This window comes from Brachyistius frenatus, unplaced genomic scaffold (genome assembly GCF_029030835.1).
Source record: "Brachyistius frenatus isolate BFR_SWC_R1_liver_20210118 unplaced genomic scaffold, ASM2903083v1 Contig_22, whole genome shotgun sequence".
Lineage (NCBI taxonomy): Eukaryota > Metazoa > Chordata > Actinopteri > Embiotocidae > Brachyistius > Brachyistius frenatus.
This window is the reverse complement of record NW_027210621.1, coordinates 735,463-762,500: the sequence shown is the minus strand read 5'-3', so window position 1 is coordinate 762,500 and position 27,038 is coordinate 735,463. Positions and strand designations below refer to the sequence as shown.

The 27,038-nt window shown below is 42.6% G+C and overlaps 2 protein-coding genes across 7 annotated transcripts in view; one reads left to right on the top strand and one right to left on the bottom strand.

Moving 5' to 3' along the window:
* The window catches only part of LOC138619977 (connector enhancer of kinase suppressor of ras 2), a 61,388-nt gene extending 44,848 nt beyond the window's left edge, over positions 1-16,540 (bottom strand). For 4 of the 5 annotated variants that reach the window (XM_069696840.1, XM_069696841.1, XM_069696839.1 and 1 more), the window contains exons 1-2: positions 15,691-16,007; positions 2,085-2,248 (exon numbers count right to left, since the gene is read on the bottom strand). In XM_069696840.1, the coding sequence (XP_069552941.1) occupies positions 2,085-2,248; positions 15,691-15,754 (228 nt within the window). In that variant the 5' untranslated portion in view covers positions 15,755-16,007. Of the gene's footprint in view, positions 1-2,084; positions 2,249-15,690; positions 16,008-16,426 lie in introns of those variants that run through there. The other variant, XM_069696838.1, reaches the window with a different exon arrangement.
* Positions 16,541-17,916: 1,376 nt separating this feature from the next.
* On the top strand, positions 17,917-26,580 carry hdx (highly divergent homeobox). 2 transcript variants are annotated; one of them, XM_069696843.1, is made up of 11 exons: positions 17,917-18,261; positions 19,779-19,940; positions 20,335-20,481; positions 20,743-21,927; positions 21,995-22,051; positions 23,099-23,245; positions 24,009-24,207; positions 24,297-24,376; positions 25,372-25,476; positions 25,939-26,061; positions 26,141-26,580. In XM_069696843.1, the coding sequence occupies exons 2-11, from the start codon at positions 19,875-19,877 to the stop codon at positions 26,366-26,368; spliced, it is 2,337 nt and encodes a 778-aa protein (XP_069552944.1). In that variant the 5' UTR covers positions 17,917-18,261; positions 19,779-19,874; the 3' UTR covers positions 26,369-26,580. The 2 variants fall into 2 exon arrangements, with proteins under 2 accessions (XP_069552944.1, XP_069552945.1); XM_069696844.1 differs by lacking the exon at positions 17,917-18,261 and having other exon boundaries at positions 19,471-19,940.
* Positions 26,581-27,038: the final 458 nt, after the last annotated feature.

Below are 27,038 nucleotides of genomic sequence, written 5' to 3'. Positions count from 1 at the left end.
TCCAGCCATGTGTGCCTGGGAGATAAGGTGCATCCTGCATACTCTCTCTACATACTCGCCCTTTCTCTTCCTCCCTCACCCTCTCCTCCTCTCCCTCTCTTTCTCTCTCTGGGAGAGTGGCACCTAATTCCCACTAATTCCCTAATCCTGAGCAGGGCCACTGCACATACAGTCAGCAGTGACCCAGGAAGTACACACAAAGCAGGGCCCAAATGATAGAGAATTTTTGTTAACTATTTCTTAAGCCAATATCAATAACTGGTGGAGGAAAACAAACAACGGCCAATATAAATAAATCTTTCTACCTGTGAGAAGTTGTTGCATGAGAGAAGACTATTTGTGAAAAGTTTTAGTCACATCTTTGGTTGGATTTGGAGAAACAGAAAATTGGCTTTTTCTTTAAATAGTAACCGACTTACACATGAAATACAGTTTAAAATACTAAAATACTTGAATACCAACGACTGCATACAACATCCCAGTTTTAGCACAAGTACAAAAACTGTATTTTCTTTGATAAGATTTTTTTTTCCACAGAAAGCTTTGAGTCATATTACAAAAGAAACCAACAGAAGTTGTCAAATGTTGGGTTGTCTGAAAAGAAACAGATGTACAAAACTTTGTCTGAATGAAACTGTCCAATACCTGATCAAAGTATAAAGGCCAGTTCACTCCAGAAAGGAGCACAGTGAAATCCATCTGCGTGTCCCTGCTAGAGACTCGATGATGTACCAGCTACTCGCAGGGCTAATCGATGAACGACTGTATTCGGTGAGCTAATTGCCAACATGCTGGCAAGCCAAGAGTTTTTAGATTTACACAGGCACAAACATCTCCTGTCGCTTCTTTCAGTTTCTCTGTTGTGTTTACTGTTCACGTGAATGTACAGCATCTCATTCAATAAAAGAGCTATTAAAAGGTAGCCTGGTGTTCCCAGACCTAAATTTACTGTCTGAATTTATGTTTCCAGTCTTTGTGTCCTAGACTTTGGGTTAATTTTGAAACTAGTGCAGCAGCCTTCGATCAATCGGCACTGACCACCATATCGAACACTGCTGCAACTACATGTAAAAGAAGATGCTTAACCTTAATGTTATCACATTTAGCTGCCTTCACTGGTTATTGTAATGGTCCGCCCTTCAAGTGGCTGAGAGAACCTTCATGCCAACAGAGTTTCCAGACTATAATCACAACGAAGGAAACTGAAGCTCTGAGCAATAGTCTGGTAGCACCATGCTAATTGAAAGTTTTTTTTAAATGTTTTATTTAAGCAACAGTTGCTACGTGAGTGAGTTCACATAGTTTATTCAAAATACGCACACAAGAATCATTTTTAACTAGCGTTCAGTTATTTTGGATTCTCTGTGCTTACGGTGCATTTCCTTTCATTTTAGCAATATATTGGTGTCTGACACCTGGTCCTACTGGATACTGTTTGTTGAAGAGGGATAGTTTTTGGTAATAGACCATCTAAACCATCAATTCATGAGTGACTGAATGTTCGTAAGGAAACCCAAATCATTTGTCAAGCAGTAAAAGATTAGTTTTACTGATTGATCTAAAATACAACTGATTCAAACAATATATAATTCTGTTAAATAATTAAAATGGAGTGTATACAATTTGCATGAAACAATATGGTGTAAAACTTCATTTATCTTCCCAAGTGTCTACTTTAAGAAAAATACTTGTGACTAAATACACTGACTGGTTAAAGCTCACTTTCTTCATTAAACTTAACAAGTCATAAAACTATACTATCATTATACTCTACTGCAGATTGCTGCAGGATCGCTGTATAAACATATGTAACAATAGCTAAATATTTTTACTTTATACTGCTAAGAAATTTAGCTAATTCTGTTAATTCTGCTCATCTGAGTATTTTTAATGAATAAATTACATATCTTGTATTTGTGTGATAACCTTTTAACTTTTTGTCAGTTTTATGGGTCAACATTTTTTCAGCTTGTGTTGTGCCAGTCAGATATACCTGACCAACACTGAGGCACACAAAAACAAACACATTTGGGACCTGCATAAACATCACACAGACATAAAATCAGTAAGTAACAAGGGCTGACCAGAGCACAGAGGAGGTCGACAGCTTCCAGGATGAGCTCCTGATGTCCTATTCTGGTGACACCCAGCTCCTCCAGCTCCTGATGGGTGATGTGCAGCAGCTGCTCTCCCCCCATCTGCTCCCGCTCAAAACTCTTCACGTACTGCTGGAGACAGTCATCCAGACCTAAGGAGAGCATAGATAGAGACAGTTAGGATGTGCTGATGAATCTGTCTTTTATTACTGTGGCCTTAGCTGTAAATGACAAAATATTTTTATGGGCCTATAAAGGTTTTAGGTGCCCTTTCTGCCCAGAAATAGAAAACATTAGGAAATATCATTCCTATCATTATATTAATATGCGTTCCTGCCTGTCGTATTGTAGTCTGAATTGTGGTCCACTTACTGCCGATGCAACACAGAATTTGAGTGCAGACACCCACACAGAACATAATGTGGCTTATTCTGCCAAATAGAAACTAAAGACAAACACCACAAAGCCAGAGATCTTTCTAATGCTTTTCCTTGGAGTGATAAGATTTTCAGTGAGGCCACAAAAGCATCGAAAGAAGAACAAAGAATATCTTTGTTTTCAGAGTGAAAAGAATGAATTTCACGCATATTCTGTGTGATTAAGGGTGCGTCCAAAATATACCTTGAGCGATGTGAGTAATGTATTGACGTATGACTCCACTGTTACGCTGTAGGTGCCTTCTACGCAGAGAGCCAATCAGCTGCACAAAGGCGTGGTGGGCCCAGGATACTATTGATCAGTAAGAGCGTCTGGCTTTGAACCAAACAAAGTCAGCAGAAAGTACATCTCCCCACAGACCTAATGAACAAGGCTGCTCGAAAATGAGCAAACACAGAGCAAAAACGAGGAAGCAAATCCATGCAGACACACATACATGCACAAAGCCACAGAGAAACACAAACAGTACACTCTGTCCCTCCATGAACATGCACTTCAAACACAATCACACATACAAATACAATTACAACTACTGTTGTTATTCAGGGTCTTCGACGCCTCCGCAGAGGCATGTTGTTAAAGCCTATTGGAGCTGTGAGGAAAACACTGATGCCCAAGGGAAGCAAGATGCTGACAGAGAGCAGACAGTGTGGTCACACCTTAACACAGTCACCACACACGCTCGCGCACGCACGCACACACACACACACACACACACACACACACACACACACACACACACACACACACACACACACACACACACACACACACACACACACACACATACACACATTCCAGCAGGCAAGTGGTGTAGCATCTTGGTATGCCATGGGACACAATAGACAAAACATAAGCCAACTGTTGCTGTGAGTGACATGCAGAAACAATCTTGCTACATACAGCACAGCAGAGGGCTTTTAAATCTAACACATCAGTAAGAGGCTCTGAGCTGGAGCAACACAAGTAAATATTGTTTAATAAAATACAGTCCTTGTGGAAAACCCATGATGTCCCACATGTTAGTAAGTGTCTCACTTATAATGATACAATGTCACCACATGGAAGGCTGTGACACCAAGATATCAGTGCATGTGATGACCTGATTTTACATGGGCAGACTGTGTTTGCAAATGAATGTTATTAACAGGTGTAGAACGTCTAACCAAGTTGCTTAAAAAACACTACGTCTACTTGAGTATAAATATGTATTAGTATCAGTTCTAGATTGTAACTGCATTTACAATTTACTCCAGTATAAATATGTATTTGAGGTATTTTACTTTGCTTTTTCACTTTCATGCAATTTCATGCCACTCTTTACTCCAGCAGAATTCAAATCCTTATTACTATTTGACAGCTATGTGGTTTTAAAATGACAATTTTACAAGTAAAGCATATGATGAACTTTCATATTTTAATGCATTGATTTTAGATTAAATGGTATGTAAAATGCTTTCTCCACCTTAGTCAACTACTGGATGCAAAAATGTTACATTAATAATCATCCAATCATATCATAGTGTCACTCACCATTTTCATGGATGATGAATAATTTCACATTTGATAATTATAGTATATTGATAATACATATTTTAGCAATATTTGGACTCTAATCTGCTGTAATAGATATTTTTATTGTATTAATTGACAGTATGAATTGCACATGTAAATTCATCCTCATTCATATAGATATTTTATTTTTCGGTTTAATTAGAATTTTCCATGAGATTCACATGAAAAGACTGCAAAGAACTCTTTTAAATTGAAGCGTACCCTCGTCCCCAGGGTGAGTTTTCTGTTTTCTTAAAAAAAAAATTTTTTTTTAAAAAGACTTTAATATGGCTTTGCATTTTTACAACAATGCTCTTGTTGACAAATTCTTGAATAAGAGTGAGAGCAGTGCTTGATTCTAGCATTACATGCAAATCCGCTGCTTTTCTTTGAATGTTACATGTTTATTACAGCAAGAAAATGGTGTTGTGTCATATAATAAATCATCACCATTCCTGGCACAAGTGGACTGAGCATGCAGATTTATTTAGCTGGCCAACAGCTGTAGGAACAAGGAACAAGGAGACGGACCAGAAAAAAAGCACCGCAGCTAATAAGCAGGATGTCTGAATATTCGACTTCTGACCCTCACTATGAGAGACAGGGGACGAAAAAAACCCCGAGATGGCTATTTCTCAGATGGCAGGCTTTATGTTCGTAACGGGAGGTAAGCCTCCTATTCAGAACCAATACCGCCTTCTCATTTTCTCTGCCACTCCCTCCCTCTCACACTTGTCCTTTCCCATTTATACCCCTGCTTTTCTTTCGGAAGCATGGGAAGCACCTTTTAATAGTAGCCATTTCATACAATGTGGCCCATTATGGCTCATGTCATCATAATCTGACCATATTTCTGAAACAATGATAGTGTAATATCTTCAGTCCACGTTTCATATTTGCTGCAGGTGCATGGAAAAAGTGTGTGCAAATGTTTTATGCACTTTATGCGTTGGGCCCAAGCACGACAACGACTCCAAACATGCAACCAGAGTCATAATGACAGATGAACAAGGAGTCCCGAAACTGAAATGGTCTCCAGAGAGCACTGATCTCAACACTGAGTAAGTTACAGTAGACACTGAGACCGCTTAAATCCACAGAGGCACTGTGGCAAGTTCTCCAGATGCTTGGAACAACCTACCTGGCAAGTACCTTTAAAACTGTGTGCAAGTGTACAAGGAAGCGCTATTTCAAACACAAAGGGTGCTCATTATTTTTCTGTGCACTTTGTATGAAGCTAATTCATAGATAAAAACAAACGGATAATCACTTTGCCTTAATTCCCTTAAACTTACGCACATACTGTAAATAATATAAAAAGGTGATGAATAAAGAATCAAGAGGTTTCAGCCTGATTTCCTCTGGGAAAGCCTCCTACTATATGTCCTATTTCTGCCACACACACATCTTGGAGATGAAAGCGTTTCTGTGTTGACCGCAGCACATTTAGCTGTCATTCTCCTCTCTCAGGTTATGATGGGATTCGTTGTTTCAATCATATGCCAGTTCTCTCTCACATACAAGCACGTGCATAGAAATGCACACATCCCCACATAGTTCTACATCCACAGTGTGACACACAGCTGTGAGCCAATCAGATGAGTCAGAAAGCCTCCCCCCAAAGGACAAACAGCTGATCTGGGTTCATCTGCTGAGTTCATATGCCAGCTGGAAATAGCACATGGTGCTCACAAACACACACACCCACACACACACGCTAACACACAGGGGTCAGGTTTTGCAACACTGCACCTCGTCACACAGTTAATGATATTAAAATGTTGCAGATATTATTAGTCAAGTTCAGCAGCAGTTGTGACTGTATCAGGCAAAAACAAATATTATGTCTGCCGCCCAAATGCCTTCTCACATCAGTCTGTTTACAGTGTGCACCGCAAGAAATATGAAAACTGACCCCACTCAACTTCTGTGTAGCGTATACTAAGAGAACAAACAAAGTCCTAGCCTGCATGCAGCTGAAATGAACAAAAAGTAATTTTGCATTAGTCATGTCAGAAATGTCTCCCAGAGCCATAAGCTTCTTTTCCTTCCCTCCGGCAAATAAAGGGAATATGATATTTTATCATAGCTTAACCATTTTTGAAACACCAGCTCCTGGAGTGTGTGGAGCCACTACAAGGTAGGCCATGTGATGGCTGACCACTCTTGTGTATTTCCTGTAAATGTTGTTTTTCCTGCTTCAATTCTGGAGCTTGTTATTACTTAACCTCAGCAGTGCTTGTTTCTGCACTTTAAACTGACTTTTGAAGCACAAATGTGTCAACTGTTAACAACTCTGATAGTGACTGTATCAACGGATCCATATGGTATTCGTATATCTGCAGCATGACATCCAATGACGTTCCATATATTCACAACATCTTAAATGTTGCTCACGATTTTTTTTTGGTTCCACATGAATGACAGCTTTTTTTCCGAATCTTCATTGGACAATAAATTAGTGTTGCATTTTGATAAATGGTTCACTTTGACATATGGTTGATTCTTTTCATGCTGCTTTTCACTGTTGTGTGAGCAGTGGGTTCCTTCATGACCATTTTGGTCTGGAGCTTTCTCCCCTGATTTTAAGCAGAAAACACTGATGTCAAATTCAAATCATCCAATCAGGTCTTGGCAATATTTTAATCAAATCTGATCAAATTCACAGAGTTCCAATAAAGACAATCTTTCTTTAAGGGCAAAAACTCTCACTAACCTTTTTCTGAATTTTACAGTTAGATGATATTTATTTGAATGTTGAAACATTGAGAGAAAAACGTCCTATTTTAAACAATGTTTTCAGAGGTTTTAAGGTACAGTCACATCCCATGTTCGTTTTTTTGTCCAACCAAACATTTGATCCTGTGCCTGCAGATAACGGTGGTGTACTTAAACAACACCAAATAATCAATAGACGCAATATTATTCTGGAAAAAGTAGGTTCACCCTTTGCCTCAGAAGCAGAAATAATTTATTGTAGGTGGGTTGCATTAATTGTTCACCAGTCGCTGATGTCAGCTTGCTGAAATGTTTGACTTCCATTCAAAGTTCCTCCAGCTGCAGGTGTTTGAGGGTTGTCTGGCAGGTGCTGCCTTGTTCAACCTTCTATTTCTTCTCTTTGAGAATTGGTAGATTATCTCGATCATTAAACTGTTGAATGGTCCACTTTGGGTTTAACTTCAACTTTCAAACAGATGGCCTCACATTGTCTTCAAGCACATGACTAATACTTAGTTGAACCAATGACTGCAGGCTGCCCAGTCCTTGAGGCGGCGAAGGAACCCCAAATCATAACATTTCTACCACCATGCTCCACAGCTGGTAAAGGTTTCCTCTACTAAAAAGCTGCCTTTGGTCCACGCCAAACATGTCCTCTGTTACTGTGGCAAGACAACTCTATCTTTCATCCGTCTGTCCAGAGCACGTTATTCCTAAAGGCTTGGTCTTTGCCTGTAAGTGTTCACTGTAGCTTTGCGCTAATGTTCATTTCAGACAGCAAAGCCTTTTTGCTGACACCCCTCCCATGAAGGTCAAATTCATGCAATCTCTTTCTGAGTGTAGACATATAAACGTTGAGACCAAGAGCTACGAGAGTTACCTGCAGATCCTGTGATGAAATTTTGAGGTTCTTGGAGACCTCTTTTTGCCAGCCATTTGAAATCTACCTACTTGTATGATTTCATCAGAGCTGAATGATTTATTTCAAATAATTTAAGATCTTTTTAAATCGTTTGCCAGGCTGACAGGCATCCATGACCTTTTTACTGAAAGCTTTAGAGAACTCTTTAGATCTTGGCATGATGACACCACACACTTCAGTCGCAAAGTGAACATCAGACCCTTAATGTTAGACCTTGTAATATGACTGGTTACACCGAGTACTCCATAAGGAGGTTCAAATCATCGGCACCTCATTTAATACCCTCAATTTTCATTCATTACTTTATTTGAATATATCGCATTTATCTGTAGGCACTGCTTCAGAGAGGATGAAATGTTTGCTTGTTCAAATGTGTCAAAATGTTGTCAAAATGTCATCAACTTCCATTGGGTGTCCTTATTTTGTCACATCGCTTCTCTTACCAAATCTTACTTCTCTCCTTTAATTAGCATGAAACAATACACAAAGCATGCTACCGGTCCTGTAGCTAAGTAGAAAACATGTAATCTGATAAGAAAAATTTGAATATTAGCACAATGAATGTTCACTTTTGATTAATAGTTTTTGAAACTGGAGTTACTTCTAAATTCTAAATTATTTAGAGCTCAGATTTTATAGGGAATACAAATGAGGCTTCTGGCATTGATGTGTTTTAATCTGAATGATTGTAAGTACTGCATTACATAGTATATATTATATTATTGAGATTTTGTTTTGCCTAAAATCAATCAGTTCGGTGCAGTACTTCAATAAAATGTTATTATATCCTGACCTTACCACAAAGGCACTGAGTTTCTTTGCCCAAACAGAATCTGTTTGAGCAAGAGATCTCTATAAGAAAAACTGAAGGATCCCTTGATCCCGAGCATCACTGACTCCCAGTGTGCTAAGCATTGAGCAAGCATTTTGTGTTGACAGCTTCATCCACATTTCATGCAAGTCCCTCCAATCTTTTCCTCTTTCCTGGGCAAAATAAACCCCTCTCCATCAGAAACATGAGGGTTGCCAGGCAACCAGGGCGAGAAAGGCCTCTGAGCAGAAGTGAAGGATCAGCAGTTGCTTCCCCTCAGGACCCTGCACTGATGCTAGGCTAAGGATCACACATACACACTGTAAGTACACACACAAACACACACACACACACACACACACACACACACACACACACACACACACACACACACACACACACACACACACACACACACACACACACACACACACACACACACACACACACACACACACACACACACAGTGTAGTCTATATTTGCCTCCCACACGCTGGCTGAGAGCTTGTTGAAGGCCACAAAAAAGAAAAAGACTGTTCTTAGAGCTGAATGTGGCTCAAACTAAGAAACGTTGCTGCTTGGCCATGAGCATCAGCTGAAATCAGTCTAACCTGTGTTCTCCTCTGAGAAGCTCGGGTCAGAGAGGAGTCTGGGCTGAGAGCGGTGACAAGCAACAAAGACTCCTGTCCCGTTCGCCTCGCCTCCATCTGTGAGATTCCAGCTGGAGTAAGTGCTTCGGTGAGTGTGAAGAAAAGACACAACTCTCACTAAAAATATTCCTGACTGTGAAATATTCATTACATCCTGACAGAATATTCTTAAGACCGTGGCATTTTAGCTACTCGGTATGTGAGCTTTCAAGTGCACCAGAGCCTCCGCTCTGATATCCAGCTGGCAGGGAGGTGTCGAGAGGCAATCCGAAGGTACAGGAAGCAGGAAAAACAGGGTCAACCAGAAAAGTGCAAGGAGTTCAGAGGCAGAGCTCGACCCGAGAGAATCTGAAGTGACTACAGTCATACCGGAAGTATGACAATATATGTTCACATGAACTTTAGCTTTACCTCACAAGCCCTGTCTATCCTCATCCTAACCCATTCGATTCATTTGTAGGCTGTGAAGAGACGTAGAAGAAAAACACACAGAGCTAACAAACATAGAGGCGTAACCAAGCACATGTTGTCCAAACACCCCAATCTGGAGCATCTTCACATGGGTTCTGTCTGATTAATGTGCACGTGTTCAAATTATAGCTATAAGATTCGTAAATTAATAATGGATCCAATAGTTGTGTGTAATGTGAAGGGGTTGCTTACAAACCCACAGACAATCGTCTCCGAACTTTGCCGTTCCACTCAGTCCTATTTAATGTCTTTCAGCAGATTGTTTTGGTTTTTCCCACCAATGCTCAGTCTCACAGTTTCCATTTGCAGCGGTTGTGAGCTGAAACACTGACTGGATGCAAAACGTCCAGCATTTAACACTTGTCATATAGTTAGCAACTAGTGTAGCATTCAGCAGCTAACCAGGAGTTGGTGGGGAGCAAAACAGAGGTAAAACAGGAGTTAGTCGATTTAGATTCACTGCGTGCAAGATGGCTGCTAGTTTTATAAAGGTGGTAATATTTGAGTGAACATTATTTTGTTTAAAGCTTGTTGCACTGCCCTCCAAATGGTAAAAAAAAAAAAAAAAAAAGAAAAAGGGTTTAAACATGAAATACTTATTAATATGACTGTTATCAGTCATTATATTACAACTGAGCTAATAATCTGCTCGAAATCATTTAATCATTATCGGTATGTTACCGCAGCTAAAACCGAGCTCATTATTAGCGCTATGACATGCAGTATTTTACAGAGTATGTTGTGTCTTTAACAGAGCGTTAGCATTCTGGCAAATGTCACAACAGTTAATGATCAAAACAAATGACTCAAGAACCGTGATACCATAAAGCCAATTCAACCAATTTATTTTTAATACTTTGAAACATTTTGCAAGACTCAGCTGTCTGCTCTGAGCTTTTATGCAGGAAAAACTAGCTTCGCCACAAAAGTATGTTGAAAGCTAAGCTAAAATAAACTATTAATTCCAGACAATAATTCTGGCTACTTTAAAAAGATAAATGCTTAATTTGAATACAAATTTGTAATCTGGATTACTCTTTTAAAACAGGGTCTCTCAACATTTTTTGTCTTGTAAATTCAGCAGTCATTTTTTTTTTAAATGTTGCACAAATTGTTTTGGTGCATAGGTATCTCCAGTGACCCCGTCCTCATATGATACGACTTCATGTGGTGTCTCTATCCCCAGGTTGAGAAACTTCGTTTGATCGTGACATATGTGCTTGTAAAACTGCAGCCCCGGAACAACAGGTGCAAAATCAACCCCGTAAAGCACATACGAGCATCTACACACTCAAACAAACACACACACACACACACACACACACACACACACACACACACACACACACACACACACACACACACACACACACACACACACACACACACACACACACACACACACACACACACACAGGCTCCTCTGTCCGAGCAGCCGGATAGAGTGGGTGCTTTGATATGATGCCCACTGCATCTCCCATTCCCCGCACCGCTCTGCCATCGCCTCTGTGCTTGCCCCCTCTTCCTCCGTCATGCCCACCCTTCCCCTCACACTCTCCCTCATTTCCTCCCCCATCTTAGGCTCGTCAGCCTTTCTTTCATTTTGCTTTGTACCTCCCCATTTCTGAATCCATGTCCCTGCTCTCTGCTCTCTCTCTGCGCTCGAGGCCATTAAACAGGAGGGGAAGCTGTTGAGTGTGTGTGTGTGTGTGTGTGTGTGTGTGTGTGTGTGTGTGTGTGTGTGTGTGTGTGTGTGTGTGTGTGTGTGTGTGTGTGTGTGTGTGTGTGTGTGTGTGTGTGTGTGTGTGTGTGTGTGTGTGTGTGTGTGTGTGTGAACGTGTGTGTGTATATGAATATGTACATACCGTATGTGCATCATTATGCGCCTAAATATGTCTAGATGTGCATCGGGCATCCGTGTGCGTTGTTGCCTCCCCATCTTATGACATGTGCTGTGACTCCAACACGATCCGATCTGGTTTCCATGACTACTGATGCCCCACTTAAAGCTGCTGCTCCAGAGTTTGTGTGTCTCTGCATGTGTGTCAGTGTGCATACATGTATACCGTATATTTCAATGAACATGTGCCTTCCTCCGAGCGCATTTATCCGTGTGCATTCGTTTGCTGCGCTTGCATCTCTGCATCTCTGCATTTCTTTCAGACATGAGGGTAAAAATGGAGGACAGGAGGAGTCTCCTTGTGCATATGTGTGTGTGTGTGTGTGTGTGTGTGTGTGTGTGTGTGTGTGTGTGTGTGTGTGTGTGTGTGTGTGTGTGTGTGTGTGTGTGTGTGTGTGTGTGTGTGTGTGTGTGTGTGTGTGTGTGTGTGTGTGTGTGTTTGCCCATAATAAGGCGCACTCCTTAATCTTTAATGCAGCTGGAACTACAACAAGCACACAGTCAGAGCCAGGGGACGTGCGTTGTCCAACACGGACTTCCTTACTGTGGACTAAATCAGAGGACACAGTATGGAATAATTGTAAACATGGTCCTCAACACCACAGGAGACCCAAACAACCAAGTAGCATTAAGATGTTGCGTTTAACAGGGGAATAAAGCATTTCCTGCTCAAGTCCTAATTCACTGTCCATATGATGCCACTACTGTACATTTATATGTTAAAATTTTCAACAGATGTTAAGCTGAACTTCTTGTGAACATGCACATGCTCTCCGTCATCATCACCATCATTATTTGTAGGTTGTTCCAATACATTAGCACACACAGAGGGAAAGAGAGATTATTCCTTTTCCTGTCGATGTGTGCATCAGCAGGCGGCCGATACTGCGCGCATGAAAGCACGTGCTGATCTCATGAGGTATACACAGCACACAGAGTGAAGCAGAAGTCCATTTTTCTTTGTTGCCTCACATGTCAAAGCTCAGATTCGTACGCACCACACTTAACACATCAATTGCACACAGCCTCGCAGATCACACACACACACACACACACACAGAAAAAGGAAACTCCTCCGGTGTGGGTGTTCAAATCAAAACAAATGCTGATGAGTCATCTTTCTGTGAGCCTCACCAGTGTTCTGCTGCTGGAGCAGTGCTTCTACAGCAGTGGGAGATACAGTATAGTCTGGTAGCTAGCTGTGTCAGGTTTTCTCGATAGGACTGCAGAGTACCACATCTCTCTGTCCCATGTTCTGTCATATGACAGGTAGGGGCTGTCGAGGAAAAAGAGCTGCTTTCCACAAAAGACGAGAGTCAGAGATTTTGCCTTTTTTGTTGTTGTTGTTGTGCTGGTAAACATTTAGCCTTAAATCCTCTGAGTAATGTCCAAAAACGGAATGGATTTGTAAATCAATCTGTGTTGTATTAGTGCAAACTGATGATCTAACAAGACCAGCTTAAAGTATATATCTTGTCAGCTACAGTTAATGGCAATCTTATATGATCATATTTTACATACAAAACATGTGAGATCATGCATTTTATTTTTATTTATTTTAAATAATTTTAATTTTATTAAAAAATGTTCAGCCCATTAGTTAGGTGAGTAAAATGATGCACATGTTTGTTATGTACTTATATTATTATTATTATTATTATTATTATTATACACAAAATTCAAGGGCGCCACTGGTTGGGTTTGGGTATTTGTCGCTTCGCTCTCTCCCTCATAAAATGCAACACCAACAACAACAAAAATGTAAATAATAGTAAAAATAATTCAGCATAGGTGTTGAAACTGATTTCCATTGCACACAGACAAAAAGGCACAGCACTTTTATCATGAAAGAATGAGACATCGTGATGACCAGTGTATCGCCTTCACAGATAAATAATGTTAAGACGAATTTATCTGAAAGATGTAGGTGGGGACAAATGTTTTCCATCTGCACCCATGGACTTGTATCTCTTATAAGGTAAAGTAGAGAAATTGCTGAAGTACTACCACAGAAGGTCTCAGTGTCACCTCTCTGTAGAAATGGTACGAGACTGCTTGGATCTGCGTGCGAGAGAAGAAGAGCTTCCAGCAAAAGGGGCCAAAGTGAAGCCCGTGTAAGCGTACAGATTAATACCAGCCTTTCACCTTTTACTTTATTCATAGGAAAATAAGATCTGAGCATAAGCCTGCCACTGAGGGTCTATGTTTGAAGCCCTGCCGTGAAAAACGAAGGTAGCTTAACAAGAAACTTGCACACTATGAGGAAAATAATGAAATATAATCGTTTTATTTCCATTTTCATCTCCCGCATTAGAAAAATTGCCCTTCACTAACATTTCAGTTTTTCCACTGTCAGCTTTAAATCAAAACTATTTGTCTCTATTATTATGACTTCATAATGATCATGATTTAAGATTGAGGAGCCTGACAGTTGAGACGGACAAATGTTATAATACAAAAACTCTTTTTTACTGATTAAACCTTTGTTTCCTGCAAGAAGATCTAAAACCATTTGTTTACTTTGGGTGAACTGCACATAACTTTCACATGCTGGATAGTACATCGGTTTGTTGGCAATGACTGGTTCATAATTTACCTTCCCTGCCCCAAACGGGCAGCATGTTTTAAAATGTGCAAGTGTAATAACTTCACATCTGGGAATAGGTTTCAGTCATGTCTTAAATAAGTGAAAGGCAGTAAAAGCTGCCGTCTGACTAGCTGCCTTACTTTTATATATTCTGAGTACAAATATTCCTGTGAGTCATGTCAGTCTCTGTGTGTGCCGTCAAAGAAACTGCAGCAAAGTTTTTAATGTGCTTTCCAGGCTGCAAACTCTAACCACATTTGGCCTGTTACTCATGTAATCTCCAATCAAATTTCAGTTCAGCCTCTCTTAATAAACGGTGCAGGAGCCAGGCTTTCCAAGTGAACACTCCACAGATCAGAGGATGAGGCTGTGACTCCACTGGCTGCTTATACTGTGGCTGAGGAGTGCAATTATAAAACCTGGAACATCCTCGTGCTCACTTAACCTGAAGCATCCCAAATAATGTTTTGCCATGCATCGACAAAGTTGACTTCTAATCTGAGAGATCGGTGCTTAATGAAAAGGAAGTGGTGTCTGGTCCTGAAACACATGCAGGAATATAGAGAGCTGGCAAATGTACATATTAAATACTGAAATTGGTCACCACATGTGTAAATAATGCAGACACACTTCTTTAATAGTCTGAGTCATCGAACAAGTAGTGATTAAGTCATCCTCTTAAGTAAGGGATTGCGGACACCCTCCCTTCCCATTTCCATTGTCTGTCACTAGGCCCACCACAGTTTCACTCACAGCTCTGTAGATGATCACAGTGTGTGAGAACAGCACCCTACCACCGCCACCAAACACACAGACACACACACATACAAGCACGATTAGTAATTACTCATTGATACTGTCTCTTTTAAAGGGCCGTATATGGTGCCAGCAAAGCGAGCAGCAAAAAAAAAAAAAAAAGCGAGTGTGATCGCTGCGTTTGCCTTATATGGCAGGCGGCATTGCGCTGTCCACGGTGCTGAAGCTGACTGTACGGCTGGCATCGGGGAAGGGGGTGGAGTGGGGTGCATGCAGCTAACTACATTAATCATACATGCACGCGCGCACGCACGTTTGCAGACGCACACATACACAGCGAGTGGTGATATGGGCTTGAGGGCATGTGCCAGAGAGTGAAGATGACATATCTTCCACATTCATTGATGAGAGCTCTGCCTCTTGCTGCTGATGCTGATGACAGCAGCAGCAGCAACAGCAGCCTACAGGCTCGGCTTGCGAGAGGTGCGCTCTCATGCAAGCGAGATGACAGAATGCTTGAGCCTCCAGTCCCAGCTTCTTGGGGACATCCATTTCACTGCACCGGCTCAAAAGCCTTTACTCTACTTTAGAGACTTTAATCAGTCTCAAAGTGGTCAGTTACATCGGCTGAAATCCCACGTCAGTCTGCAGGTTTGGATAAGGAGAACGCACATGCCCAGTGTGGCCCTCCGCTGCTCACCATCACCACAAGCATCATCATCATCATCCTCACCACAAGCAACATGAACATTAAGAGCCTGGTGCAATGAAGGAATCCAATATTACCTTTCATCCAGTCCAGCACTTGCTTTGGCGTCCATTTACTTATAGGTTCCATAACCAAAGCCATGGTGTCACAGTCTCTCCGAGATGAACAGCACAGGACTCAATGCAGACAACATAAAAGGACTTGTCAGTCACATCTGGAATGACAGAGCGGTGGATAAATCTGAGGAAAAAGAAAAGGTTGTCAGCTTTATTCTCTCCATCAGAGCATGGCCGCCTGCAGAAACGGTGAACGGGATGCGGTGGTGCAATCCACTCGCGCACACAGACACGCACACACACGTCCTCTCCTCTCCCTCCCTCCTCTCGTTCCCTCTCTCTCTTTCTCTCTCTCTCTCTCTCTCTCTCTCTCTCTCTCTCTCTCTCTCTCGCTCTCTCTTTCTCGTGCCTTCCCGCCAGCAGCCCGCGCGCTGTGAGAAGTGGATTCGGTGGGCGCAAAGGGATGGAGCGACCCCTCCCCTCTCCTTTTTTCCTCCCGCCCGTCTCGCTGCAGCATCACTGGGGCCACCACTCATAATAGAGACCAGGGAATGGTGCAACGCACACCATATAGGGAGGATCTTTCTCCGTCTCCCTCCCTCCAGCTTTATACACATGCATATAAACTACATACAGAGGCTTTATGCAAAAATAACTTAACAACCCTTTAATCAATCGTATAAAGTATGTAGCAACAACGTCACACTAAATAATATATAAATTGCAAACAGTTACCACAGACACATAATAGGCCTACCTATAGAAACATGGCAGAAATAACAGATTTGCATGTAGCCTATTTTTCCAAGGAGAAGGACGCGTCATCATTAGTCTTTGCCTTTGCCGTGACATGTCTGCAGGATGGCAGCTTGCATGTGCCCCATCCCACGGCAAGGTGTCCGCTGTTTTTTTTTTAAGTTCACCATCTACGGATGAGGAAATCAGCATCAGTTGTCAGGCGCTGGTGGTCGGTGCGTGGAGCCAGTTGAGAGGAACAGCGCCCCCTGCTGCGAACCTGGGACACAGGTGACGTCATGGATTTGAGCAGTAGCACCCCCACTAAAAATACACACAGACGCGCGCACATACACACACACACACACACACACACACACAAATAACGCTCACAATAGGAAAGGAGATGGACAAAGTAATGTGGGACTAACAAACAGGGACAGACAGACAGACAGACAGACAGACAGATAGATAGATAGATAGATAGATAGATAGATAGATAGATAGATAGATAGATAGATAGATAGATAGATAGATAGATAGATAGATAGATACATAGATAGATAGATAGATAGATAGATAGATAGATAGATAGATAGATAGATAGATAGATAGATAGATAGATAGATAGATAGATATGAATGTTTTAAGAAAATGAAAAAACACAGGAGGATCACATTGGTGTACTAAAACACATCAGGAGCCTTCATCAAAGAAAGTCTTTATTAGTGGTATGATAACAACTAGCCTTATAGTACAAAGCTCATTTGTTTCAAAGTGCAGGAAGAAACTTTATGGAGCTCAAGTGTGGACTTTCCAACAGACAGTAGCAATAATTAATTGAGAAGTCCTACAAATAAAAATAAATGTCAATTAGTGGTTGTGTTTATGACAAAGGTAAGATACATATTCAGGGCCAATGCTTGTTTCATGCTGGTTCGGAGAAGTAACATTTATAGCCAAGTGGGTTGGATTGCTGTCACCAAATTCCTCAAAAATGCTCTTAACCTCTGTCTCCTTCTGCCTCTCTGTCTCCAACAGAATATGGCAATATTGTTCACCGAACTACAGAGCAAATGCCAATAAACTATTAGACTGTACGAGTGTTGACAGTCCGTTACACAATGTTCATTGCTGAAGTTGCAGCACTTGCACTATTTTGGATAATGCGATGTTTATATTCTTTTACAGATGTTTTAGCAACAAAATAAAAGTGATCCAATTCAAATTTATTCATGTTTATAATGAATACAAAACTGCAAAACCAAGTTCTACAAGGTTCACAATGAAAGTACAACAAGACTGAATGTAAATGTGAAATGCTTGCTTCCACATTTTGAAAGAGAATAAAGGCACCAACATCATGTGCAACCTTTTCCTTGATCATGTGAAGTCTAACAACTAATCAAAAGGCGGATATTTAAACACATGTGCAGTCAGGACACGCAGATATCTCCAGCTCCAACTGTTCACACGAGCAGTTTCAAAGGGAAAGTCCTTTCACTTGAAAGGCTCCTCTGACATGTCCAGGTGAGGAGGAAACGAACCGTCTCCCACCCCCAAAAAAGTTGTGACCGCTTCCACGTCCGTGACCTCCTCCTCCTCCTCCTCCTCCTCCAGCAAACCCCGCCGAACAAAGTCACCGGTGGGCGGGACCACGGTGCTCCGTTCTCAGCCCCTTTTCCGAATGTCACGGCGATGATCTCGAGCTCCCATTGGCTCATGTCTGCAAAATACGTCACAATCATGATTAGAATTGATGATCGGACGTTCTGATTTCATTGTCTAGCAAAGACGGACCGGCGAAGAAATCTGCTGAATTCGAACGTTCGTTCTGATTTTAAACATCAAAAAATGGTACGTAGGAAAGTGGTTTTACTTTTCACGTCCGGGTACCCACGCAAGCGTTTGTTTGTCGGCGTCCGCTGGAAGCCCCCGCCGGGGGTCGGCGAGGATGATGACGCCGAGGGGGGGTCGGGAAATCACAGGCTTTTGAAGGAAAAGTTCAGCCGCCGCAGCGATCCATTGGGAAAGCTATGCTAACGCTAGCTCACGTTAGCTGGCTCGGATATGGCCGCTCCGGGGCCTGCGAGCTAACGTCGGGCTGGTCTCTTCGCACCGGCCATTAACGGCGCTCTCACCCGGTTTTGTTTACCGGCCGGCTCGCGTGTCGTGAAGTTACGGGCGTGCGCTTCCCGTGTGGCAAGCGTGTTTCTGAGCCCGCCCGGTCGCTGCCCGGGTGGCGTACTAATCCGACTTGCCCGCAGTTTTGTTCGCTCATTCCCTCCGTGGTGTTCCCATATTGACCGGAGCCATGCGCACTCAGCCTGACAACATCAACCTGCTGGTTGCTTATTGGTCGCACCGCACTCCCCGTACGGGACTTTCTGTTTTCCAAAACCTCGAGCAACTTTACTTTAAAACGCGGCGTGCTTGTTTTTCAGCCCCGTGGAGCTCCATGTGTTCACGCTTTAAACTGGGATGCTCGTTTCCTTCTTCGTTTCCTCCTTCGTTTCCTCCTTGGTTTCCTCGTCCCGACACAACAGAGGCTTCCTGCGAAACTTTCACACGTTTCGATTTCATACTCAAAAATGATGTTGTTGTTGTTTTTTTTGTTTTTTTTCTATTTATGACACTTTCAATAATATAACCTGCGTGTGTTAAAAGAAACAATTCATTTGTCTCCCGAGTGTCACTATTTGTTTACATATTAACTTGAAAGCGTTTTAAATTAAATTGTGCCCATTAAAAACAAAAACAAATGTAACCTCTGGAAAGCTGTCATTTTTATTTGACTTTGCTTATGATACATATAACCTCATTTGATAAATTAATTTGATTGATAATGCTATTAATGTTTCAGTGGCTTTGTCTTAGCTTCAGAGCTGCCAAATTAGTTGATGGACAAAAAATAAAACCAATTTTTGTTAATCCATTATTCATTTTTGAGTTTAATCGTTCCAGCTTCTTAAACGTGGATATTTTCTAGTTCCAGAAAATGACGCTTCATTATAACAAACTGAATATTTCTCCCAACAGAACACAATATTTTGGGCTTTGGGTGACGGGGGTCGACAGTTTTCACAGTTTTTCTGACCAAACAGCTCATCAATTAATTGAGAACATTGTTAACGAAGCATTTTGCATATTTTTCAGCTTCACAGTGCTTCGTTGCAAGTGCTCTCTAAACGTTGTTACATATTACATGACAACATGTTAACTAGTTGTCAACAACATAAAGAGACTCTCAGTCTTGATCTGGATTCTTGAGTGACGGATTGTCATCGGGGTTTTTTTTTTTTTTTTATAACACTCTTGTTACTTTTTTGTTTACACTTGTCAGAACAGTGTTTTCGGCTTTGCTTCCTCCTCAGCCACATTACCCAGCAGCGCGCCAGGTACACTGAGTCAAGATGAGTGCAATGAAAATAGCGGTCAAGTAGAAATATGGAGGTTTCGCTGTGATCTGCATGGCTGCCCCGTTCCCCTCCAGTAGCAGAATGGATGCGTGGCCACAAAGGCGTGGCCTGCAGACTGTGAGTATATCAAGTATTTATGCTCTAGTATTAACCCCCCCAAAAATTTGCATGGTATTAATTCTGACAAACTCAGCACAGGTACAAGTGTAATCTTGAGATTGAGCCACTTTGGGGAGTTGGAATAATGTTCCAGTTTAGTAAGGAGTAAATGTTCACCATGCAAAAGAGCTGTAATTGTTGGAATCAAATTGGCTACATAAGACATAGTTTTGCAGTGTCTGAGCTGAAGAAAGGAAATTGCACAAGTGTCATGAGATGATGCCTTAAAAGATAAAGCTTTTTTTTGACATAATCATCTCCTATAATCTGTCAGTTAAATCTGATTATTACTGAATTCTTGCGCAATTGTAATTTTGTGTATGTGGGTTTCATCTTTATGATTATCCCTTAGATGAACCTGCGGTCAGTGTTTACAGCTGAACAGCAGAGGATCCTGGAACGTTACTATGAGAATGGGATGACCAATCAGAGCAAGGCTTGCTTCCAGCTAATACTGCAGTGTGCTCAGGAGGCCAAACTGGACTTCAGCGTTGTCCGGGTAGGTCCATAAAATGTGCTTGTGTGTGTGTGAACGAGGAAGAGGGGGGCAGAACTCTTTGCTCCGATTCGTGTTGCACTGTTGTCTTTTTGTTTTAAATCGGGAATGCCCATGTAATGCTCGGGCAAATAATTCCCTGAGTCCTTCGTCGAGTGCAGAGTCATGAATTATTATCTTCACTTGGCTGCACGAGTTCCTCAAATGTTTTGCTGAATGTTTTTTTCAAGTGATGTTACTGAGGTGATTGCTCTCTCCCCGCAGACATGGGTTGGCAATAAAAGACGTAAGCTCGCTTCCAAGGTTGACCAGAACGGAGGTGTGTCTCATTCCTTATCGAGTCAGGGACTTGCTGGGGGGCTACTCTCCAATCACACATTAGCCGGAGGTGCTCTGTCCAACCATAGCTTAGCGGCAGGGGCGCTGCTTCCTGCTGATATTGCTGCAGCACGCAACATCCAGAATCGCGTGCACCTTCTGCCTCCATCCTCGTCTTTCCCTTCTTTCTCGTCAACATCTTCCTCCCCTTCCTCCTCCTCTCCCCTCAGCAGTGGAAGCAACAACAACAACAACAATAACGATGTAATACTGACCGGGATCTACTCTCTGAACTCCGTCCCTCGCTCCCGACCGAGACCCACGGCTCCCCCGTCTCAGTCGGACTCTGAGCTTTCTGCACACACGTCCTCACTGATCAACCAGGTGATGCAGAGCAGGAGCACTTCCACCTCCTCACCCGTCCACTCCAAGCTCGTGTCTCTGTCTCAGAACCTCCCATCCCTCACATCTGCCTCAGGGCCTTTAGTCTACACTGCAGTCAGGAAGGGCACTTCATCCCTTGGGGAGGGAGGGATAAGTGCAGGAGCAGGGGTTGTACCTCACAGCTGGACTAGACAGTACGGTACAGCGCAAACCCGCCCTTGGTCCTCTTCCTCACACTCCCAGGCTCAGCTTCAGCCCAGACCTCACTCCAATCCTCAACCTCAACCGCCTGCTCCGCAAAAGACTCTGGTCTCCCTCCCAATCCGAAACTCCAGCCCCTCCTCTGAACACACACCTCGTATTCAGCAGGTCTTCACCTTGTCAGAAAGGATTGAGGGGGACAGACTTAGACCTGGGCCAGCGTCTGCTGCAAGGAGCCAGGAAACTTGCAGGCCAGTGGTTCACCCTCTGGACACCTGTCATAACTTCTCCATTGCCATGGAAACTGGAGATGAAGAAGACGAGTGGCAAAGGGAAGAGGAGTTGGCGAATATGGCCGCCGAGACACACATCTACAGGGAGCAGGCGTCGGCCAGTCCAACCGGGGCTGAAGTGTCTGTCGTGAGAGGAAGCCACTCGCCTCCGACGACCAGCTCCAGACCCGCGCTGCTTCACAGCAGCACACCTCTTCAGGGCAGCTACTCCATCACAGCACAGACCTCACTTACAGGGGAATCCAACTCACAGGTAAGCAAGGTTCTTGTCTCGGTACTGTTGACCCTCAAAGATCTAACGTGTGTGTCGTTGTGTGCAGACCTCCGTTGGTGTGTCTGCCGCTCCCTGGGTTACAAGCAACTCCAGAAAGAGAACAGTAAGTAGTCTTTGTCCACACTAACGCAAGAATGGGAATACTCTGAACATTACAAAACAACCTGAAGTACCAGGTTTATACACACAGAGAGGTGCAAGTGGAGCGCAGCACCGTGATGTGCACGAAGCAAGGCTAAGCTGTAACGTTTGAGTAATTATTCCAAATTACAATGGCTGATCAACACCAGCACCTGCGTTACACACGTTTTATGACCACTGGTTTGGACGCATATGCAATTTCACTATGGACTTGAGCAAAGAGTGCACATAAAATGTTGTGTCAAGCTCAGGAAATCAGCAACAGAGACCCTCGAAATGCTTCAGAAAGCCTACAGCAATAAAGCAACGAGCTGGTCGAAGAGTTCTGAGGGGCAAAACATCACAGTCCCAAACAAAGGAAGGTGCTTCAGGTCAGGAGTGAAACCAGGTGGGTTTTGTTGACATTCCAGGTTTTGTGCACCACATATTCGTCGGTCAGGGTCGGACTGTCAACACCGAGTTTTGCTGTGATGTTCTGAAGCGTCTGAGGGGAAACATTCATGCTCACGACCTGAACTGTGACACGATGGCGCTTCGGTTCTCCAACATGATACCACCCCCGCTCACAATGCATTGAATACCCCGCAAGTTTCACACCGGCTACAACGCAATCATCGCTCCCCACCACCACCCATACTTACTGAGTTTAGCTACCCGCGACTTCTTTCTGCTCCCCAAAACTTTTACACAAAATTTGATGTGCACTCTCTGCTCAAATATCAGGTCCATTGCGGCCGGACCGGTGGTCACAAAAACACGTGTAACTCTGGTGCTAGTTTTGATCAGTAACTTGAATACTTACTCAACACGTTTTTAGCTTCCTGCTGCTCCATGCACGTCACTGCAGTCCTTCTCGCAAAACTGGACTTGTCCCTGAACCTTTTGATTACCCTTTATATTACAATTATAGGTAATAAAGCTAGAGATGTGATAAACACTATCAGCGATTGTGAGTCAGCTCATGATCAGCGTGCATGCTGTGTAGTCAGGAGGCGGTTTGTGTTCTCAGCTGCAGGATCGGACCCAGTTCAGTGATGGGGATCTCATCCAGCTGAAGCGCTACTGGGACCGAGGCATGACCAGCCTGGGCTCAGTGTGCAGGGAGAAGATCACAGCTGCAGCCAACCAACTCAATGTAGACACTGAAATAGTCAAGGTAACCAACTCCACAGGGGAGAAAATCAGTTTAGCATATTCCTTTTTTTTTTTTTTTTTTATAAACATCAGGATATCTCCAGAAACTAGAGAAGATGTCTTGAGAAATCTTTGACCCTCACATTGTCAGGCCCCTTGTTTATGACTTTTAGACTATTTGACTTGTGTGGACCCTTGAGAGCTATGAGAATATGGGAGAGCACATGTTTTCTAGGTCACAGAAGTTTTCTAACTTACTTACACAAAGTTGTGTAAAAGTCATGCAGTTCTATATCAGGGCCGCGGTAGGAATGCTGATGGACTAAATATAGTCGTTGAGTCCTGGCACACAGACACACATGACCCTCTGCCATCTCACTTACAAGGATATTTATTGCAAGGAAGACAAATCTTTTACTACAGAGAAAGGGCAGTAAGTTCAGACAATTTCCAAATCATGGCAAAATAACTGATTATTTGAAACCATTTTGACCCCTCTGATGTGAGTTGTGCTGTTCAGCATCTGACCCTCTTTTTCACTTTGCCGGTTGGGGTGATAAAATAGAAGACAGAGAATTTTCCTACAGGGATCAAAGTGTGACTAGATCGTTGCATTACTTTTTAATTGCATTATATGCATATACAAGGCAGGTTTTGAACCTTTCAAAATGGTCACAGAAATTGCACAAGGAAACACATTACACTTTGAAAAACCAATCAATGGAATTTATGTATTTTGTATCTACATCTTTGACACAGTGTCTCGTGTGTTTTCTGATTTGCAGACATGGATCAGCAACAGACGGAGGAAGTACCGTCTGATGGGTATTGAAATCCCTCCTCCTAAAGGCGGGCCTGCTGTATTCACAACCTCATCCCCAGGAAACGAGTCTCCGGTGGGCCTCAGCCCCGACGAAGAGCGCCTCAGAACGCCTGAGCTCGGAGACGACTTGAACGACGGGGGATCTGTGTGCCTGTCTGAGGGTGAGGCTGCCGATGCCGCGCACACATGAACACACACCTTCTGCACAAACTGCGTACCTCAGCATTCATTGCAGTGTTCTCGAATCTAGATGGCACCATCGATTCACAACACAGAGACGGCGAAGACGGAACAGATGTGTCCACTGCTGCTCCACTCGCCAATAATGTGGTACTTCATTATTTCTCTCTTCTTACAGTAGAGCCTCATTAAATTTAACCACTTGGGAATGGACGCTGGTTGGGACAGTATTCATATATAATACTGTCCCAGCTTACTCAGCATTGTACTGCTTTCCAATGTATTTCATTTGTAATGTGATGCAGAGTAGGCCTTTTTTAAGGAACACATTTCCACATATCATAGAAGGACTTTTACTGTATCCTTAGTTCTTTCAGTTTTAGTAGGTTTGAATTAGTAACAAGGATGCACCGCTGCGGTGCGTCAAATCAAACACCACCTATTCAGAAATAAAGTTCCTAACCAAACACAGGCATTGGTTTTGATTAACATGCCACTGTTCAGTCAAACTCGAATGTTGTAAAAGGATTCTTATCACACCAACAACCTGCACGTGGACACGCAACCTCTTGGTCGTGAAAAATGCAAAAGTTTTTAGTTTCAGGAACATTAATTAATTATTGTGGCAAATAACTGTGATCTCAGAAGAGAGAAGTGTTTTCATTTGAATTGGTATTCAGCCGAGAGTAAGATAACAATCCAACAAATACTCCACCATATCTGTCCCTTTAATGGAATATATCAGTTGTAATCATATAATCTGGTGTAGATGTCTACTGTTAGAAAGAGGATGGGTGTTATTACACTCTTATAATCATTACCATTCGCTGACCAGGGAAGAAAGTGCTTTATAACACCGACAAGTTAATTATTCTCTTCTGTTTGGAAACACTAAAGATGCCACTGTTTGAAACGTACAAGACTGAGTGAAAGTTGTTTTATTCAGGAGGAGAGTTTGTTTTCAGGAAACAAATGAAAGCTTCTTGACAAATAAAGCGCTTTTGATCCAAAACTGCAATAGTACATTACCAAAATGTAACATAGGGAATTAAATCCTGAGCAGATTAGATGCGTTATCTTATTTTGTATTATTTTAAATTTTCTTTCTATGAAGTCCTGATTGATGTGATCTGTGTTTTTAACAGAAGATCGAAGTAATGGATGAGGAAGAAGTGGATGATTACGACGATGATGATGGTGAATTAATGGCTTCAGATCTCGAGCAAATGCAGAACCTGCTGGAATTCAAGGTAAAATCACACAGACTATAATATATTATATAATATAATATGACCAAACAATGTTCATGCTATTCTGCATAGAAGTGCCATGAATAAAAATCAGTGTATTAAAATCACTGCCACGCATCATGGGTGGTGCAGTGGTTAGCACTGTCACCTCACAGCAAAAAAGGTTCGGGGTTCGAATCCGGTCCTGGGCCTTTCTGTGCGGAGTTTGCATGTTCTCCCTGTGCTTGCGTGGGTTCTCTCCGGGTTCTCCGGCTTCCTCCCATCATCCAAAAACATGCACCTCAGGTCAGGTTACCTGGCGCCGCGCTAGTGGCAGCCTGCTGCAGCATCTCCCCCCTGAGAGCCCCCCTGCTGTAGTGAAGAAATTTCCCCTCGGGGATTAATAAAGTGTATCAAATCAAATCAAATCATGATCTTAAGGGCTGAGTTAACTTGGTTCCTTCTTCAATGCGTCTGTTTCAGCATGAGGAAGTGCAGTTCTTGGAGCATGAGCTAGAGAACCAAAAACAAAAATACCAGGAGCTTGTGAGCTTCACGAAGAGCCTGCTCAGCGCTCTGAGGAACAATGACCTGGAGAGACAGCAGGTACGTTCAGTCATGTTTAAGTAACTTTATATGAGTTCAGATGTAAATCTCTAACCTCCAGTGTGCTGTATGTGTTTAGGAACTCATTGCCAGTCTACCTCAGCCTTCAGACCAGGACTGGGACATGACTGTGGAGAGCGGAGCCCAGCCAGACGTGTCCTCCAACCACGAGGACCCCCAAACAGCTGGCGCGAGCGGTGTAGATCTCGCACAAGCCAACGAAGAAGTCCCGCATGAAGATAATATAACTGAAGTTACTGAGCCCTCTGCATCAGAGGAGCAACTGCAGGAAGCAGTTACAGAATAAGAGTGACGGTTTCATTTTAAAAAACACACACACAAACACACTCATTCACACAAGAAAGACTGTATCTTCTAACAATGACTCGTCCTCCACGCCCAGTGCCTGTGGATTGATGCTTCACGATGACTGTTGGGCTGACAGATGCCTTTTTTACTGCATATCATTCGCCTTGCTCTGGTCCAGTCCAGAGAGAACAATAAACGACCTCTAACTTATCTGTGTCTACATCATTTCTCTGGTTTTACGCAACAGAATAGGGCTTCATATCTACTCATGATAGGTCAGAAAAACCATAACAAAACCTTAAAAATCAAAACTGTTACAACAAACAAGTTCTTATTGTAATAGAAACGGATTACTTGCAGATTACAGTTGAATTCAAGCACACTGCTGCTGCAGCACCGTGTCCAGTAAGGACATACAGCACAGCAACTCTGGTCTTCATCTAGGAAGTAAGACATTTGATGTTACACTAGTTGCAGCATTAGTGGCCACATAAATATATCAATTATTAATCATGTCCAATTGGTTTTTTTTTTCTCTTTTGATCAATTGGAGAAGTTGTGACCTAAACAGGGAGATATGTTCAGACCTGTGAAGACATGTATACATCCAGTGCCTCGGTGCTGGTGGGTGGGAGACAGAGCAGCAGAGAAAGTGGATGATCTTTAAG